Here is a 20251-nt window from a genome sequence, read left to right on the forward strand (position 1 = left end):
TTGTTTTCCATCGATCTTGTTTTCCATACTGAGTACCAATGCGACCGACGCCAGGGAGGCAGCTCTCACACCTGGACCCTATCTATCGACCCATCAACTCATAGACCGGGGACCAACGGGTTTACTTCCCTTCCGAAGAAAGGCGTGATCAGAGATTTTATGCCTCAGAGAATCCCGGCGGCACCGACTGGGATTGAACCAATTATAGAGTATTGTAATCGGAAAGAAATGCAACCAACTATATTTTCGGAGTGCTTTTCAAATTTAGCTAGTTTTTGGAATCAAAAATAGTATCTTAACTTTATTGATTAATTGATATGCGCTGGTTAATTAACGATGCCAATAAATGCGCAAAATATTGTGATGAACTCATTTATTATTTTGCACATACATCGAATCGAATTGCATAGTCATGTGAAACGCTACATGCTGGCAAGGTATGGTAAGGCTGCCGGAAAGAGAAGATAGGATCTAATCTAATTTCAAACTGGTGCTTGTTATAATTGATCAATAAATGCACTAGTTAAAGCTAAACGTTTTTAATTAAAAGTTACTAAAATACAAGTATTGCAATGAACGCAATACTTGTTGTCCACCTGTGTAATGTATATTTACTATGCTCTTATGGTACGCCACTTAATTTTTTTTTATAATTACTTTATTTGTACAGGCTCAATCGAATAAACTTTACAGAGCCGAGTTATCCTTTGCGTTATACATTATTACTGTCTTAAATTTAAAGTTAAAGGAACTGGACGCGGTTGTCTCGAGGTTAGTGGAGATTTACAATTTCTTGGATGGGAAAAGGGAAGAAGGAGGTTTGAAATGTGGTTTACGATACAACTATTTAATTAATCCTAAAGCATGAAATTATTTCTATTCATCTTGAAAACAAACATTGAAAAAAAAACCCCACACGTACAAAATACAAACTAAACACAAGGTTAATCAAACTTACAATCTAAGGTTAATATCCTTAAAGTAAACATATATGAGTTTCATAAACTCCAGATTGCGTCTAGCCAAAATATCCGGAACTGGAACATTAGGTTGTCTACCTCGAGCCCGAAGGGAATCATAAAAATGTGATCTGACTCCACGATACTCCGCACAAGACCAAAGGATGTGATCAGCGTCCTGGTAACCCCACTTAATAGTTCGATTGGTACTTCTGGCTTCACTCTTTGCGTGTCTCTTATTGTAACATGGACTCTGACTCTTATTGTAACTTACCTGCTAGCGAATTGTATTTTGTTTTCTCCACCCAGCTCTTTCTCTGAAGATTTCTAGTTAAGATCTATTTAATAATGGACAACTTTGTTTAAAATTTGCTCACCATACGGCACTATAGTGCCATATATGCATATTTTTCATCGAACATGCATTTAACGGTCAATTATAAATTGCGCTTTTTGGGTTGTACTGCCGCAAGAGGTGCAAAAAATTTTAAGGTAATTCCAAGAAAATATGCGAGTGGAATTCTTTCGACGTGCCCAGCCCACCGTAGTCGCTCAATTTTCGCAATGTGGACGATGGATGGTTCTCCTAGCAGCTGGTGCAATTCGTGGTTCATTCGCCTCCTCCACCTTCCGTCATCCATCTGTACTCCACCGTAGATGGTACTCAACACCTTCCGTTCGAAAACACCAAGGGCGCGTGGGTCCTTCACGAGCATAGTCCAGGTCTCGTGGCCATAGAGGACCACCGGTCTAATCAGCGTCTTGTAGACAGTCAACTTCGTGCGGCGGCGAATTTTATTCGACCGGAGCGTCCTCCGGCATCCAAAGTTGGCACGATTCTCTGCCATAATGCGTCTTAGAATTTCTCTGCTGGTACCATTTTCGGCGGTCACCAGTGAGCCCAAATACACGAACTCATCGACCACCTCGATTTCGTCACCGTCAATCTGAACTCGGGGTGGGAGGCTAACATTGTCTTCTCTAGAACCTCTTCCTCTCATGTATTTCGTCTTCGATGCATTTGCGGCAAGTCCAATCCACCTAGCTTCAGCCTTCAGTATGATCTACGTTTCCGCCATCGTCTGAAAGTTCCATGCCATGAATGGACTTCCTAAAGATCGTGCCACTCGTGTCTATCCCAGCTCATCTGATCACACCTTCTAACGCACTGTTGAATAGCAGACACGAAAGTCCATCACCTTGCCGTAACTCCCTTCGAGATTCAAAGGGACTCGAGAGTGTCCCCGATACTCGAACAACGCACATCACTCGATCCATCGTCGCCTTGACCAATCGCGTCAGTTTATCCGGAAATCCGTAGTCGTGCATAATCTGCCATAGCTGATCTCGATCGATTGTGTCGTATGCGAATTTGAGATTTTTTTAGGCTATTTAGCTTCTCGTAGAACTTCCGAGTGTCGTTTCTGTACCGCGGTACAGATTTTCCATCGCCTCGCGATCTCGGTCTTCCTGGTGACGCTTTGACTGAGTTTTGTCAGTTCCGCGCTGACATTCGATCTTGTGCGGTGTTGCAGTTTGCATTCGCCGTCAAACCAGTCATTTCTTCGGTCCAGAATCGCAGTAATGATTATGTTGAGTACGAATTACATACCTCTTGTACAGAAGCTTGTTGTAGTGGCGATAATCATTGCTGGTAATTGAAAAATTTCGTTTGGTAAGGGTACATCGTCGATGTGTGAGAGCGTGGAGAGCTCTAGCTCGCACTCGTTTCAGGTTGGGGAGAGTAACGTTAGACCAAGGCGGCTTTCTTGGAGGTAGGCACTTCGGTACTTAAGCACCAACACAGTCGCGCCAAAGGCAGTGTTGGCGCTTACCACGAAATTGTAGTCCTACGTTGTGTTTTACGTGTGAACTTGGTGGTGGGCAGCAACGGAAAAACAGCCACCACTGACAACAGATGACACCGGCAGGAAGCAGCACAGCAGATTTGCAGTAAGTTTTTCTCACTTCACTTTCTTCCTTTCCTAACTAACTAACTCACAGTAAGCGGCAAGTAGGAACAAACTTTATTTGAGAATAACTTTCACACTTTACAATTTTCACTTTATTTAACTTCACTGCTCGGGTGTTCAACTTAATCTAATCGTCGGTTCGGTTACAAAATTCGTTTTTGGCTCACAAACAATCAGCTGTGCAACCGCGGTTGCCAGAACGGCTAGAAAAACTAGTCTAATTTGTCGTCTGCTACCACCAGCTGATCGCGGGGGGAAGGAAATCGCGTTCTGTGTGGCCAGAACCAACATACCCGCCGCCTTGATTACCTATCAACAAAGAAACGTCAATGCAAACAAAAACAAAACGAATGATTAACATAATCTACAGGTAAGTAATTTTCTCCTAACTATTTGGTTTTTCTTATATTTCTAGGTGAGAATTCCTCCTGATGAGCTGGTATGCGGATCAGCGGTGGGATCATCGCGTCGTTCTTCTTCGGGAATCGGTTCTGAATGCGGCAGCAGACAAATTTTGGTGATTGGCCTCTTGATGATGCCCTTCGCAGTTCGTAGGCTAACAACTCGATTTAATTTATCGCTTCCAGGGTGCACCTCCGTAATGCGGGCAAGTGGCCAACGGGTCGTCGGTAACATTTCATCGATTAAGATGACCATTCGTCCGGGTTGAATATCGTCGTTTCGTGCAGCAAGCTTGGTGTCCTTCAGTAACTCCTGCAGGTACTCCGACCGCCAGTGACTCCAAAATTTCTGGATGTGTTGCTGGAGCTTTTGGAGGTAATCGAGGGTGCCCACCGATGTGTGCTGGAGGTCTGGGTCGGGCAGGGCTTGAAGAGACGATCCGATGAGGAAATGTGCCGGCGTCAGTGCAGCAAGATCGTTTGGATCGTCGGACATCGGGAGCAGAGGACGAGAGTTCATCACGGCTTCGATTTGATGTAGGATTGTGTAGTAAGCTTCGAAAGTGAGACGTGTACTTCCTAATTGACGAAATAAATGCCGCTTGGCAGTCTTGACCGCTGCTTCCCATAGGCCACCGAAGTGTGGTGCCTTGGGAGGAGTCAAGTGCCACATTATCCCTTGCTCGGAGCAAGCTGAAGCGATTATGCTCTGCTCGTTGTTGCTCTTAAATCTGACGAATAGCTCGGCCAGTTCGCGCTTTGCTCCTTCGAAATTTTTCCCATTATCGGAATATAGGTGGGTTGGGACTCCCCGCCTTGAGGTGAACCGTCGCAAAGCCGCTAGAAATCCTTGGGTGGAAAGGTCCCCAACCAATTCCAAATGAACGGCCTTTGTCACGAAGCATACAAATACGCACAGGTAAGCTTTTGCGGGCGCGGCGCGCTTGTGAATAGGCTTTATGTACAACGGACCAGCATAATCCACGCCTGTGTTGGAGAACGGACGACTTGGAATGATCCTCGAAGCAGGTAGCTGACCAATTTGCTGCTGTTCGGGTATCGGATGCTGCCGGGAGCAACGGAAGCAGTTTCGTACGATGCCTTTGACCAAATGACGACCATTCAGGGGCCAGTACTCTTCGCGAATCGTGGACAAAAGGAGACGCCCGCCGCCGTGGACAAGTTTCCGATGGTAGTGCTCGCCGATTAGCCGAGTAAACGGATGGTTCTTTGGGAGGAGGGCAGGGTGTTTTGATTGGTAGGGAAGCTGAGAAAGATTAAGCCGACCTCCAACTCGCAAGATTCTCTCTGGGTCTATGAACGGGAATAGACGACGCACTGGTGAGCTTTTTGGAACTGGATTTCCTCGCTGAAGCTCCCTGGTTTCTTCACGAAAGGCATCCTGCTGGGCAAAGCGGACTAGAAGGGCATTGGCATTGGCAAGTTCCTTGACGGTAAGCGACTGCCGGCTGAGTTCGTTCTCTGGAGGGGTTGCAAGTGGCTGGGTTCTGGTCTTTGATCGAGTTTTAGCAGCAAAACGCAGGCAGTATCCGATTGTATGGAGCAAGCGATTGTATGACGACCACCGAAGGAACCATGGGTTGATGCTGGGCGTCGTTTGGACGGACACAACGACGTTTTTTCCTTCCAGAATTTCTTCTGCGACGGTAGACGGATTCGAAATCGGCCAGGACTGCTGCGGGTGCGCCAACCAGGATGGACCATGCTTCCACGCCTCATTCTTCACAAATTCCTCAACTGACATCCCACGTGAGACGAGATCTGCAGGGTTCTCTGAGCCAGATATGTGGTTCCACCTGCCACCATGAGTGTAGTGTTGTATCTCCGATACCCTGTTCGCCACGAATGTCTTCCACGAACTAGGAGGTGCGCGAAGCCAGTATATGCAGACTGAAGAATCTGACCAGAAATACGATGCTGACACGTGGATGTTGATGGATTCTTTGATGCGATTATACAGATGCGCAGCCAAGACGCAAGCACATAGCTCAAGTCGGGCGATGGTCAGTCTTTTTAGCGGTGCCACCTTACTTTTCGAAGCCAATAGTCGAATCTTCACCACTCCCAGGGCGTTTTCACAGCGGACGTACGTGCATGCTCCATATGCAGCTGTTGAAGCATCGGCGAAGGTATGTAGCTCCACTCTAGCCTCCGGCAAGAATGCATAACGGTCGATTCGGTAAGTTGCGATCTTCGGTAGCTCACGCCGGAAGTTGTCCCATTTCAGTTGAATGGCATGCGGTACGGGATCATCCCAGCCGCACGAGAGAGACCACAATTCTTGCATCAGAATCTTTGCAGTGACAACGACAGGTGCAATTTGTCCGAGCGGGTCGAATAGCCTAGCGATGTCGGAGAGGATGGACCGCTTCGTGGGTTGATCTTCACGTTGCTGTATTTGGGAATCAAACCGCAGTTGATCGGACTCTGGCTCCCAGCGAATTCCTAGCGCCTTTATGGACTCGTTTGGGCTGAAATGCAAACTCGATTGAGTTCCAATCTGGTCGTTCTCGAGTCCTTGTAGAACTTCTAGGCGGTTCGACGTCCACTTTCTTAAAACGAACCCACCTTTTTCAAGCAATTCCGAAAGCTCCCCCCGAAGCTGAACAGCTTCTTCAATAGAATTTGCTCCTCCGATGAAGTCGTCCACATAAAAGTTCTTGCGTATTGATGGACCAGCTAACGGATATGCATCGCCTTCATCCGTCGCAATCTGCTGGAGAGTACGCGTCGCGAGAAAGGAGGATGGTGCTAGTCCATAGGTCACGGTTAACAGCATGTAAGTTTGAACGGGGCTATCTTTGGAGAACCGGAAAAATATGCATTGCAGAGGACAGTCATCTGGGTGCAGCAGTACCTGTCTGTACATTTTCGCTGCATCGCTGACGAGAGCCACGGGGTATGTCAAAAACCGAAGGATAATAGCGAGAAGGTCATCTTGAACCACCGGACCCACACAGAGAGCTTCATTGAGAGAGAAGCCGGTAGAAGTACGAGCCGAACCATCGAATACGACTCTCACTTTGGTGGTCGTACTTTCCTCCTTCATCACGGGGTGGTGGGGTAGATAGTAAGTGTTGGAGTGAATTCCGTCGTCCGTTTCGGCCAGACGCATGTGGCCGAGGGAGAGGTACTCCTTCATGAAGTTGTGGTATTCCTCCTTCAATTTCTGATCCCGATCGAGACGCCGTTCAAGTTGTTCGAAACGTTGAAGAGCACTGGTCCTGGATTCCCCTAGCATGGCATCAAAATCGGGCTTCCGCGGCAGACGAACGATGTATCGGCCTGTCGTATCTCGAGACGTGGTGGACTGATAGTAATCTTCACAATGGCGCTCTTCGATTGAGTAGTTATTGCTGACGGTCAGTTCCTCGGTCTTCCAGAACCTTTCGATGCTCTCTTCGAGTGTCAGCATGGAAACTGCGACGATGCTAGGATTGGAAGCTTGCTGTTGAGCTGGGTGAACCATGCTTGCTGATCCCGTGACGACCCAACCAAATACGCTGTCCACCAGCATAGGAAGATTTTCGGCCAACTGAAGACGAGAAGTGCTTGGGAAGAAGGAGTGAAAATGCTTAGCGCCTAGAACCATGTCAATCTGTTGGCTCTTTTTTTTTTTTTTTTATAATCCATTTATTTGTAAAGGCTCAAATGCGGTAGCTTTGCGGAGCCAAATTAATTTAAATATATTTTTTTATAATTTTTTTTTTACAACTAATGTTAGTAGAATGGGGGCCGAATACTCGCGGTTTACTCGAGATTAATAAATACATTTATTTAGAGGAAAGGGGAGGGGCAAAGGGAAAGGGATATTGGTAAATTTTCTTTCTGCTTCATTCGACGGATGAGTGTCACTGCACTGTATTGGCGGGCATGTGCTGTGGATATCGAAGCATTGAAAGCACAGCTGAAATGAAACAAGAGGGGACTTGGGTTGGGATAGTGATGAAAGAATGAAAGAATTAAAACACAAAACACTACTAAATACACAAATCAGCACTTTTTAAAAATACGTAAATTAATCTCATAACATCGAGATCACGGCAAGCCAGAACGTCTCTAATTGGTGTATAAGGTTGTTTCCCTCGGGCCCTGAGGGATTCAGTTAGTTCGGATCTCGCCACATGATGTGAGGTGCAAGACCAGACAACATGCTCAATGTCGTGATAGCCGTTTCCACAGGCACACAAACTGCTATCTACAAGCCCTATGCGGTAGAGGTGTGCGTTTAACGAGTAGTGATTGGACATGAGCCTGGACATTACCCGGATAAAATCGCGATCCACGTCCAATCTCTTGAACCAGGGTTTGATCGACACCTGTGGGAGGATCGAATGTAACCATCTTCCCAGTTCACCATCATTCCACTTTTGTTGCCAGTTGATGAGGACTTGCTGACGAGCAATTGTGAAAAATTCATTGTAGGCGATTTGTCGCTCGTAAATATCGCCTTCCATAGCGCCCACCTTAGCCAGCGAGTCTGCTTTCTCATTGCCCGGGATAGAGCAATGAGAAGGGACCCATACTAAGGTGATGATATGTGAGCTGTTTGATAAAGCACTCAGTGACGATCGTATTTCGTTCAGGAAATACGTCGAGTGCTTCATCGGCCTTATAGAACGCATAGCCTCCAGAGAACTTAGACTATCCGAAAAAATGAAGTAGTGATCAGGGGGACGTGAGGAGATCTGCTCTAACGCATACAATATAGCTGCTTGTTCTGCAACGTATACCGAACATGGTTTTTTAAGCTGATATGAGGCACTATGGAGATCATTGTATACACCAAAACCAGTGGACGTATTTATTGTGGACCCATCAGTGAAAAATCTCTTCTCGGCATTGACGTGGCGGTATTTGTTCGCGAAGATGGATGGTACAATCAGGGGGCGATGAGGCTCTGGTATTCCTTGAATTTCCTCCCTCATTGAGAAATCGAATCTTACGGAATAACAACTGAAATCGTAGGATACTTCATTGGTATTGAACGGGGAGGGGCTAATTTCCAGAGTCATGTACTCGTAGTACAACCTCATGAATCGTGTTTGCGGATTTCGTTCAAGCAGCTTCTCAAAATTCTCGATCACCAACGGGTTCATGACTTCACAGCGGATAAGGAACCGAAACGACAATTCCGCGAACCGATCTGGTAAGGGAAGTACGCCCGCAAGTACTTCCAGACTCATTGTATGCGTCGAATGCATACAACCTAGTGCGATTCGTATACAACGATATTGAATCCGTTGCAGCTTCAAGATGTGGGTGTTCGCCACCGATTGGAAGCAAAAGCTACCATACTCCAAAACCGATAGAATGGTGGTTTTGTAAAGTCTTATCAGATCTTCCGGATGGGCTCCCCACGAAGTGCCGGTAATACAACGAAGAAAATTGATTCTTTGTTGGCACCTCTGACTCAGATACGCAACGTGTTTTCCCCAAGTGCATTTGGAATCGAACCAGACACCTAAATACTTGAAAGACATGCTGTGAGTGATTGTTTTACCCATAAGTTGAAGCTGCAACTGTGCTGGATAAAGCTTCCTAGAAAAAACAACCATCTCAGTTTTCTCCGGAGAGAATTCGATACCCAGATTCATTGCCCATGTAGACAAATTGTCCAAGGTATCTTGCAATGGTCCTTGCAGGTCCGGTGCTTTTGGCCCAACAACGGAGATCACGCCGTCATCTGCAAGCTGCCTTAGCGTGCAATTTTCGGCAAGACAATCGTCAATGTCTTTAACATAGAAGTTGTACAGAAGGGGACTCAGACATGAGCCCTGAGGGAGCCCCATGTAGCTAATTCGTGAAATTGCCGAGTTGCCATGAGAGAAGCTCATTTGTTTCTTGGACAATAAATTGTACAAGAAATTATTGATAATTGGTGAAAGCCCACTGGTATGGAGTTTGTCCGAAAGGATGTCGATACAAACAGAATCAAAAGCACCTTTAATGTCCAAGAAAACTGAACCCATCTGCTGTTTTTCAGCGTAGGCTAATTGGATTTCAGTTGAAAGCAACGCAAGGCAGTCATTCGTTCCTTTGCCCCTTCGAAATCCAAATTGCGTATCTGAGAGTAAGCTATTCGCCTCGACCCACTTGTCCAAACGAAAAAGAATCATTTTCTCCAACAATTTCCGAATGCACGACAGCATCGCGATGGGACGGTACGAGTTATGATCCGACGCGGGTTTACCGGGTTTCTGAATGGCTATAACTCTCACTTGTCTCCAATCGTCCGGAACAACGTTTTGCTCCAGGAATTGATTGAACAAGTTCAACAAGCGCCTCTTAGTGACGTCTGGGAGGTTTTTGAGCAAGTTGAACTTGATTCGATCCATTCCTGGAGCCGAGTTGTTGCATGAAAGAAGAGCAATTGAGAATTCAAGCATCGAGAACGGGGAGTCCATGTTATTCTTTTCCACCGACGTATCGCGAGTGTTGTTTCGAACCGGAACCGAATCAGGGCAAACTTTGCGCGCAAAATCAAAAATCCATCTGTTAGAGTACTCCTTGTCCTCATTGACCGACGATGGCGCGTTACGCATTCTCCTGCCGACATTCCAGAGCGTTTTCATGGAAGTTTCTCGCGTTAACCCTTCGACGAACCGACGCCAGTAGCCGCGTTTTTTGGCCTTGATCAAGCTCTTAAATTTTTCCTCCAGTGCCGTGTACCGCTCAAAGTATTCGTAGGAACCGTGCTTACGAAGTTGTTTAAACGCAGCTGACTTATCATTATTCGCGTTGGTGCATTCCTTGTCCCACCACACAGTGGGAGGACGTTTACGAATGGAAGCACCAGGAACTGGCTTCGTTTGAGCTTGAAGCGCGCAATCCACTATGAGCCGCGATAGGAAGGAGTACTCATCCAACGGAGAGAGAACGTCGACCGATTCTGAGCCGCCACGGACCGCGTTCGCGTATTTTTCCCAATCGATGTTTCTCGTGAGATCGTATGCGATGTTGATTGGATGTTGCGAAGATGAGCCATTAGAGATCGAGATTTTGATGGGCAAATGATCACTACCATAGGGGTCTTGGATTACCTCCCACATGCAATCCAATGATAGTGAGTTCGAACAAAGTGACAAATCTAATCTGCTCTCTTTTGCTGGAGGTTTGGCTATTCGTGTTACTTCTCCGGTGTTTAAAATAGTCATGTTAAAATTGTCGCATAGGTCATAGATGATGGTTGAGCGATTGTCATCGTACAGCTCTCCCCAGCCTGTACCGTGGGAATTAAAATCCCCTAAGATCAAACGCGGCTCAGGTAACACTGAGCAGATGTCCGATAAAGTTCGATGAGAAACAGCCGTTCTCGGAGGGATGTATAGCGAGGCAATACTGAGGCTTTTACCTCGAATATTCACCTGGCATGCGACAATTTCAACACCCGACATTGCAGGAAGGACAATTCTGTAAAAAGAGTGACGTTTGTCGATCCCCAAGAGCACACCCCCATAGGAGTCTACACGATCGAGACGGATAATGTTAAAGCTGTGAAGAGAAAGATCGATGTCTGGAGAAAGCCATGTTTCGCAGAGAGCAAAAGCATCACAATTCAGGTTGCTTAGCAAGAATTTGAACACGTCTAGCTTCGGAAAAATGCTTCTACAATTCCATTGTAGGAGAGATAACGTATCGTTTTTTGGAAAATTATCCATCGAAGGATACGATCGAAGCAAGGAGGGGCCACTTGGAAGCTAGTTGCTTCAGAAGAGGTTTCACGATTGGAAGCATCATATCAATGATGTTCCTTAGAGGGTCAGAGATGTTAAGCAAATCGAGAATGCTGTCCACTATTCCAGAAAACGTGAACATGGCGTTACGCTGTTCTGGCTGTGAAACTGGGATATCTGGGGTTTTAGATGTTCCCGGAAGCTGTGGAAATGCTTTTTCGTAATCGACAGGCTTGAAACCCGGTGGAACGGGTTTCGGGACATTTCCACGGCCTCTTGATTTATCCAAGGGGGCTTGGGAGTCAGTGCTAGTGGTGTTTTTAGTTTTCTGCAAACCATTCCTGGCTCGCTTCCTAGAAGGACCTTGGAAAACAAAATGACTTCCGTCATTGCCCCCGGCATCAGTGTCGTCCTCATCAACTGGGAGAAGGTTGAAAGGGTTGTTGTCATTTTTTTCCGGAGTGATTCTGGGAAGAGGATTAAAAGCCTTCAAGATCTCTGCAAAGGAACGCTGAGAGCGTGCCTTCAGGGACCGTTTAAGTTTTTCCCCCTGTTGCTTGTACTTAGGGCAATCTGCGAGAGGATGTGGAGATGCCAAACAATAAACACATTTGGGAGGAGTACTACAAGCACCCTCCGCATGCTTCTCGCCGCACAGATCGCAGCGTGGCTTGTTGCCGCAGAAGGCAGCGGTGTGGCCTAATTGTTTACACTTTGTGCAGTTCATCACCCTCGGTACAAACAACCGCACAGGAAGTCGAACCCTTCCAATCCTGACGTAATCTGGCAGTGCCGATCCGGAGAAGGTCACCCGAAACGAGTCTGATAGCAAGTAGGTTTTTTTCGTCCCATCCAGGAACGCTGACTGCATTTGAATGCAGTCGAGAATTTTTACTTCAGGAAGGGTGGGGTTCTTGAAGACACCAACCCCCCTCTTCAGGAAGTCGTCGCTGGTCATACTCGACTCGGTGACCACTCCATCGATTTCGACGTCGTGACATGGGATATAAACACGATACTCTAACGTAAAGAGCTCGCAGGCAACAATCTCGTTTGCCTGCTTACGACTACCAACAGTGACGCGCAGTTTGTCTGGCCGCACCTTCAAAACGTCGGTCACGGACGAGAAACGATTGAAAAGATCCTTTTCGATCCGGTTAACATTTAGAGCTTTTTGCTTGGGCCGGAAGAAAACAACCCATGGACCTTTCGAGGCGTCTGGGTATGCCTTGTGGCGGGGGGCAGCTTGCGTTAGTTTTACAGGGATAGGCGGTGTTGGCGGAGACGGCTTAGTCGGTGTTGGGGGTGACGGGTTAGGTGGGGTAGAGGGAGACGGTGTGGGTGGTGAGAGGGGAGAAGGTGGGGACGGTGAAGGCTTAACCTTTGGGATGGTTCCGGTATTCTTTTTTGTCATACGGGATTTCATTTCCACATCGGACTGCTCATCGTCAGTGGGAACGGCAGAAAGGGAAGTCCCCTCGCCATCACTACTACTATCCATTGCGGGGCAACTACCACCGCAATAGATTTAAAAAAAAAACTACACACACTAGGGTACACAGAACACACAGGGAAGGAGAAAGCGAATCAAAAAAAACTATTTGCGGGGAAAGGGAGTAAAGGAAGAAGAATAGAACGAGAACAAAGGGCAATACAATATATTTGCTACTTATCCGGTACAACGTTATGATGGTGAAGACGATCTACGCTGCTATCCGGTGGTGCTGATCGTTGTTGACAGTTCGGTTTGGCACGATTGGAAAAAAAAAATGCTACCGTCAGGGACGGCTGGGGAAGCTCGATTCCACGAAGAGCGTTGCTGGCTGCTTGTGGTATTATCAACTAGCACTATCACTTGCACACTTGCGCGATGGCGTAAAAAAACCCGAAACGGGAAAAAACACAGCTCAAGAACGACGGAGAGAAAACAATGCACGTCCGGTACGGTCAACGCTCGTCGATGGAGTGTATCTGTTGGCTCTTGTTGAACATGGGATCGGCTAGCGCTAAATTTTGAGGAATCTGCCAGTCATTGACGGGAATGTCCTGTGTGGGAAGATCTGCTGTTACCGTGTCCATTAGTAGGAACTCAACGCCACATTCGAAAGCATCGTTCCTCGACTTGATTCGAGCGAAGATTGATTCTCGCACCTTCTTCGAAAGATTACCAGCCCCCTGGATGATCACGTTCACAGAACTCCTCTTCAAATGCAACCTGCGTGCCAAGCGATCAGTAATTAAATTCGGCTGAGAAGCGCTGTCGAGCAAAGCGCGAGCAATGTGATCTTGACCGTACGCATCAACGACCTTCACCAACACCGTCAAAAGGAAAACGTCTTCTCGAGGCTGTGGAGCAGAAGCACTGACAACGACCCGGGAAATACTTTCAGCTGCTGCAACGGTGGATTGGGAGGCTGGCTCGGGCACAGAAGAAGCGCTAGACTGAATGGCTTGAGTCGGCATAGAAGTACGAACGGAAGATGACTCGCTTGCTGGCCTTGAATTCTCGCCGGAATGCAGCATGGTGTGGTGACGCTTGTTGCAGTGCCTGCAGTTGTAGTTCGAAGGACAATTTCGAGCAATGTGGCCACCCTTCAGGCAGTTGTGGCACAAACGTTTGTTTGAAATGAGTTGCTGTCGTTCGGACTGGGAAAGTTGGTTGAATTTCTCACATTTCATCAACGGATGTTCCTGGTTGCAAGCCGGACATTTGCTACCAGAAGTAGAAGTGGAAGCACAAGATGAGAGGCGAAAATGCGATGGCTTCCTGGAAGCATAAGTGGACTCATTCGAAGTGGATGCAAGCTGATGATGGTTCACCAAGATGGATTCCAAAACTCGCATACGACGCTGAAGAAACTCGATCAGACAGTTGTAGTTTGGCTCGTTGGTGGTTGACGCGTGATCTTCCCAAGCCTTGAGCGTATCGTTGGGAAGCTTCGTACACAGAAGATGCTCCAGGATGCTGCTCCAGGAATCCGTTGGTTCACCTAGTTGACACAAATCTTCGTATGGCGCTGGAATTCGTCCACCAGCGTGTGCAATGACGCAGCAGTTTCCTTCTTCGCCGATTGAACCTCAAAAAGAGCCTGCAGATGTCGCTTTTTTAACAGGTAGTCGTTGGCGTACCTGTCAACCAACGTTTGCCATGCCAGATTGTAATTTGCAGAACTGATCGCGATAGATTCAATCAGCTGTGCCGCTTCACCCTTCAAAGCTGCCCTCAGGTAATGGAATTTCTGAATCGCTGGAACCTCGGCGTTAGAGTGGATCAAAGCCAAGAATGTGTCATGGAACCCTAGCCACTTCATATAGTCCCCGTCGAATTCAGGAAGCGAAATTGTAGGAAGCTTCAACCCAGAGAGAGCGGAATTGTGCGAAGAGGATTCAGGGATGCGAGCTTGCTGAGTGACAACAGGAAGTTTGGAGATCAAGTCGGCTTTTATTCTAAAGAGCCGAGGCTCAAACTCGGCACGGACATTAGCATTCACTTGCCTACCTTCATCGCCGTCTTCGATGTCCTCTAGCTGCCCCTGCACCTCCTCCAATGTGGCCCACATGTTGTTCAGGTACTCGAGGCGAATGGGCACCTGCATCCGATCGCGTTGCTCGTCGAAGGAGTTCACGAACGCCTCTGCCCGACCCAGCGCGGTGATCATCGTTGCCCTCCGGGATAGCAGAGTCGCCTTATCCAGCTGCAGCGCCATCTTGGAATGGGTAACACGGCACTCGATGCTCCGTAGATGGCGAAGGGTCTGTCAAACAAAAAAGACCACGATAGACCGGACAAAAAGAGATGGTCACTTGGAATGGTACTCACCAGTTCCAAGGCAAGTATGTGCCTTGAATTTCAATAAATCCGCAAACTGGAACTCGTATACACGCGGCCCGTGCTGGCCGAACTTGATGGCAAGCGATGATGTAAGAAGGCGGCAAAAATCCAGGAAAACCACCGGAAAGTGGCGTAGCTGGCTGTCGAGAAGCTTCGATGCCGCTCGAAGAATCCAGAATACTGTGTTGCTGGATGATCACTGTTGCTTGCAAATAATCAGAAGCAGGAACGGGCAGGAATGGCGTCACTAAACCGTTGAAACAATGCGCCGATTGTTCAAGGATTGCCTGGATACAATGGCGGAGCAGTGTCGCTTGGATAGCAGCTTCTATCCTTCCACAATGGCGCTAGATGGCCGAAAACGTGATGGCGGTATTCGTATAGCCGGACGGAATGTCCCCACAATGACGAGAATTTGGTTATAGATGTGCTCCAAACGGCTTGGCAGCAATCGACACACCGGCAGAAAAACATGCGAAGGAAAGAAAAAGAAATCTAAAGGGCACCTGCGAGACCCTGGAAACCTATCGGACAGGTCGTTACCTGATGCCCGATTATTCGAGCCTTGAATGGATTAAATCACTACCAGTGATATGGCGAGAGCAAGATGGCAACGCCCAGTGGATCGTCCCACGTGCTTCGACGGATGCTGGATCCGGGACGGTGTCGACTATCCTGGTCACGGCACCAATTTTATGTTGGCGCTTACCACGAAATTGTAGTCCTACGTTGTGTTTTACGTGTGAACTTGGTGGTGGGCAGCAACGGAAAAACAGCCACCACTGACAACAGATGACACCGGCAGGAAGCAGCACAGCAGATTTGCAGTAAGTTTTTCTCACTTCACTTTCTTCCTTTCCTAACTAACTAACTCACAGTAAGCGGCAAGTAGGAACAAACTTTATTTGAGAATAACTTTCACACTTTACAATTTTCACTTTATTTAACTTCACTGCTCGGGTGTTCAACTTAATCTAATCGTCGGTTCGGTTACAAAATTCGTTTTTGGCTCACAAACAATCAGCTGTGCAACCGCGGTTGCCAGAACGGCTAGAAAAACTAGTCTAATTTGTCGTCTGCTACCACCAGCTGATCGCGGGGGGAAGGAAATCGCGTTCTGTGTGGCCAGAACCAACAGGCAGTTATAGCGAGCTTCTGCTGTATCGATATCAAGGTCATTCAACACGTTACAGTCGATCCGGGACAAGAAACGTCTCAGCAAACGGAAATTGGTCTTCCGAAAATTGAGACGATTGGCAGTCGAGGTTTCATCAAAAAGAATTTGAGATACGTTCGCGATAGATATATCCAAAGCAGGGTGAAAATTGTCAAGAGGAACGTTGACGTCAGGCGCTTCAGCGACGACACAGTCCATAAGTGCTTTTTCGGAACAAGGTTTATCTGGCTCAGTCTATGAAAAGCCGTGCCGTCTTCAAGCAAGCGTCTGGCAGGATTAGTTGAAGATGCAATCGGATCTGGAAATGCGTAACCTTGACCTGAGGGCGACCAGATAAGCCCAGACTCATTAAAGTCACCAAGCAGAAGAAGCACATCCGTTATATCAGCCAAGGACGATGCAAATTCTGCAGCATCTAGATGAAGCTGCATTGTGCTGCTGTCATGTCGACGTTCAGGGGGAATATACACCGCTCCAATGGGGATGTTCCGCGAAGTGAGGCTGACCTTAGCCCAAACCGCTTCAATTGTAGTAAATAGTTCGTTGGAGATCACGCAGGAGGCGCATGGGATGGAAACGGCGATAAGGACACCACCACCGCGAGTACGAATGCTGTTGGATGAATTACGGTCTAATCTGTAGACAGTAAAAGAGTAGCCAAACAGTTGCACTGAATTGATCCTCCCATCGAGCCAAGTTTCCGTGAATACATAAACGTCATATTCCCCGTCAAGCGCAGCCAGATAAACATCGTCCAATTTAGTCATGAGTCCTCTGGTGTTCTGATAGTAGACTCGTAAACTGCTAGAGGGTTCGACGCGAGCCGTGTCAATGGTAATTTGTCCAGGATCCGAGTGGGAGAACGGTGAACTATCAGGCAACGAAATATCACCTGGCAGTTGAATTCAAATGGACGAGTTCATACTTGCCGTAAACGAGTGGTTGGAAAACCCATTCACCAGGGCCGCATACAGGACCGGGATGGCTGCAGGTCGCTGGCGGGAACGGCTTCACTGTGGCTGGGGGGCTCGGGGGCTTGCATGATGCCAACGGCAGTGCGTCCCAGTAAACAAACAGAAGTTGATTCATCATAATGGTGTACGCCGTCAATCTTCGGCAGGACTAGATCAGAGGATCTGGATGCTTCCGGTGAATTTTCTGTGGAGCGTCACGGCTTCTGGCATGGTGGGGCTGCTAATGTCATTTTCAGACCACAATTGTCGAGGAGCAGACATATACGATGGCACTCTAGAAACTAACAATTTTTCTGGCAGAGCAGTTATTGCTTTGCTGATTGTGACCCCCTCTCCTAACTCAAACGCAGGGCTGGGACGATAGAGGATTCCACAAGGCTAGTGGCAAGTGTGCGACCGAGTGTCGAGTTGAATAAAGCAGGTTGTGCTTTTATCGGAAATAATCGGTTGTAAGCATAATACATTTCAGGAAGTGGATTGTTCGAAATATCATCGTACTTGCCTGAGATAGGGTTTTTTGAAGACCCCTTCTTCACATCCAAACACAGGACAGGGACGGCTGGAGGTCGCTCGCAGGAATAAATAACTTGACTGTGATGGATGAATTAGGGGCTTCCATAACACATATGACAGGCGTGCGTCCCGGTGTCCAACTTGGGGCAACCACGAAGGAGTTCATCGTTAAAGTCCGACTAGAAGTCATAATCGTTTCAGGGACGGAATTATTCAGAAATCTTAAATAATGCATACATGCATGTACAAAATTGGGTTGTTTATGCCAAGTGTAGGTAAAAATTACACGAGTGATATTTTACGCGACGTTTACAATTCCATTTTTCCGTCCTGTGCGTGGCGAATATTGATAAGCTTCAGTACCTACATATCAGGCAAATAAACAGAATCAACACTTTGTAATTCAAGCCGGCCCTAATCTTCAAATTACCCCTTCTGAAATCAATCACCCGTGCACGAGTAGGTCGCATGTTTGAAAAATGGAAGAGGAAAACTCCGGTAAAAGGATATAAATCGTCGATCGACCGATGGATGTGTAAACAACTTCCCCCAACCTAGATGATTTTTTTTTGTCCTTTCGAGTTCACCACCCTCGGTGTCGGTGGAGGTGGTCACGAGCGAACACGAAACACACGTTAATTTTAATTAGTGAGTTTCCTGCTTTGATATCCTTCGACCACGATGGCGATTACGAGGACGACAACGGCGGCATGTCCTTGGCTCGTTAGAGTGGAGAAATGTAGTTCAAGATCGATCGCTGGTATTGTGTTCCGTTTCCTTGGTCGTAAAATATAGTTGTTTTCGATTTGTTGACTTCTTCGCAGGGGATTTATTGGAAACGGTAAATAAGTTGGGTGTTGTTTATTGCAATTCCAACTGGCAGCTGCATGCACTCTGCCCAGTCTGCAGCGGGTAATTGATCTGTTTTCAATTTATTGTCGTATGCCGTTTTTAATTAAATTCAACTTCTTGAACATGTTCATTTGTTTTTCGTTTGCTGGAGTACTTAAAAACAAATCTTATTTTGAATGTATTATAGGAAATCTGTTGAAAAGTAAAACACTAAGTGAACCGGAACTATTTTAATGCTATGCTAATCATAAACAAAGAACTTGTGACTGATTCCATTACAGCTAATTTTCCTCATTCATCATGCAAACGTTTGCACCCATTGGCGACAGATGGCACTCGCGAGCCATATGATCCATCTATCCTTTCGGGCGGAAGCATGCGAGTGAACAGCGTAAGCATGGCGTCAAATTCCACCAGCATAACATGAAACTTTGCTCATAAATGTTGAAAATCCTCGAGCTTCCCATGTCGTCGTCACTGCTGGTGTCGTCCAAGACTCACTGACGTTGGTTTGGTGTAGATGAAGGCGATATCACCGGTCCTCATGTTCCTCTGTAATGACTTTCGGCACTGCTGCATAGTGGGACGAAATTAAAATTAAAAGAGGAACATGGCCATTTGTGACAAAACTACAAGACGTCAAGAATGTTTCTTCAATTTTTAAATACTTTATTGCAGTGGTAAATTTTTTGCTTAAGGGGGGTATACACTAAGATAAAAAAAAAACTTGTTAAAATTGATGATTATCTATGAAAACATTGTAGATAAAGTCATTTTAAGAAACTTTGTCCAAGACGTAAATTTTCCATCTGTCAAGTGGACGAAGTTATAGGGTGAAAATTGAGTACAAACGGTAGTACCCCCTTAAAAACTGTTTTTTACCATAACTTTTTAGTTTGAATATAATTTTTTTTTCAATGTTCTACAAAGTTGTAAGAGCTCTAAAACTACACATTTTGTTACAAAAAAAAACAAATTGCTATCTCTTTGTTTTAATGATTTAAGCTCCTTTTTTATAAATTAGTAACGCTATCTATAAAGGGGTGTATATTACAGGTTAGCAAGTATTAGCAGCTAATCTCAACGTTATTTTATTCAGCATATTCTACTCTACTGTTACATATACAATTCATAGGGGGTCCAAGGAAATGCATAATAAATTTTCTAAAACGGTACCTCAAAGTTTTGTTACGTTTTGCTGATTTCATGACAATTTTTTTCAAGAATTAAAAATTAGAGTGGGTTCTCCACTGCTCTTTTAATGCTTATTCTGGTCCCCAACAACCAGGGCTATGCATTTTCGAAACAATGGCTTCTGATGACATCGACGATGGAGCTCGACATTCGAGATCCAGTTGTGAGGCCACCAGGCACGAATTATATACCGCAGGCATCGGTTGATGAAGACCTGCAGCTTTTGAGTGTTCTCCGCTGATACACACCACGTCTCGCTGACGTATAACAACACAGATTTCACGTTCGAGTTGAAAATTCGGATTTTGGTGCGTTGACTTATCTGGTTGGATCTCCATACGTTTCGTAAACTCGCAAAGGCAGCCCTAGCCTTCTTGATTCGTGCACCTATGTCGCTCTTGGTCCCGCCGTCCGACGCTATTTTTCTTCTTTCCTTTATTTAACGTCGGTTTCTGTTCCGCAATCTAGTGCCAATCAACGACGGACATCGATTGCCATCCATCTATTGGCGGCAATCGAATGTGCAGGAAGGCAGCTTCCACACCTGCGTAGGATATCGAACCCATTCAACACACATGGGCCAGGACCAACGGCTTTACTTCCCTTCCGAAGGAAGACGTGACCAGAGATTTTTATGCCTCAGAAAAATCCCACCGACCTCGGCTGGGATTGAACCCAG

The 20251-nt window shown here is 46.5% G+C and overlaps 3 protein-coding genes across 3 annotated transcripts in view; 1 reads left to right on the forward strand and 2 right to left on the reverse strand.

Moving 5' to 3' along the window:
- Positions 1–20251, forward strand: part of LOC135703833 (potassium voltage-gated channel subfamily KQT member 1-like) — a 745326-nt gene that overhangs the window by 18342 nt on the left and 706733 nt on the right. The gene's annotated exons all lie outside the window — the stretch shown is intronic.
- LOC135703421 (uncharacterized) lies at positions 3344–6823 on the reverse strand. The gene has a single exon (XM_065224645.1). It carries the CDS (start codon positions 6821–6823, stop codon positions 3344–3346), a length of 3480 nt encoding a protein of 1159 aa, XP_065080717.1.
- Positions 12978–14737, reverse strand: LOC135703425 (uncharacterized). The gene is made up of 2 exons (XM_065224659.1): positions 14530–14737; positions 12978–14020 (listed from the first exon to the last, which is right to left on the reverse strand). Exons 1-2 carry the CDS (start codon positions 14735–14737, stop codon positions 12978–12980), a joined length of 1251 nt encoding a protein of 416 aa, XP_065080731.1.

The sequence above is a fragment of the Ochlerotatus camptorhynchus genome, unplaced genomic scaffold (assembly GCF_037179485.1).
Source record: "Ochlerotatus camptorhynchus isolate MF236.1 unplaced genomic scaffold, CSIRO-AGI_Acam_v1.1 ptg000021l, whole genome shotgun sequence".
NCBI lineage: Eukaryota > Metazoa > Arthropoda > Insecta > Diptera > Culicidae > Ochlerotatus > Ochlerotatus camptorhynchus.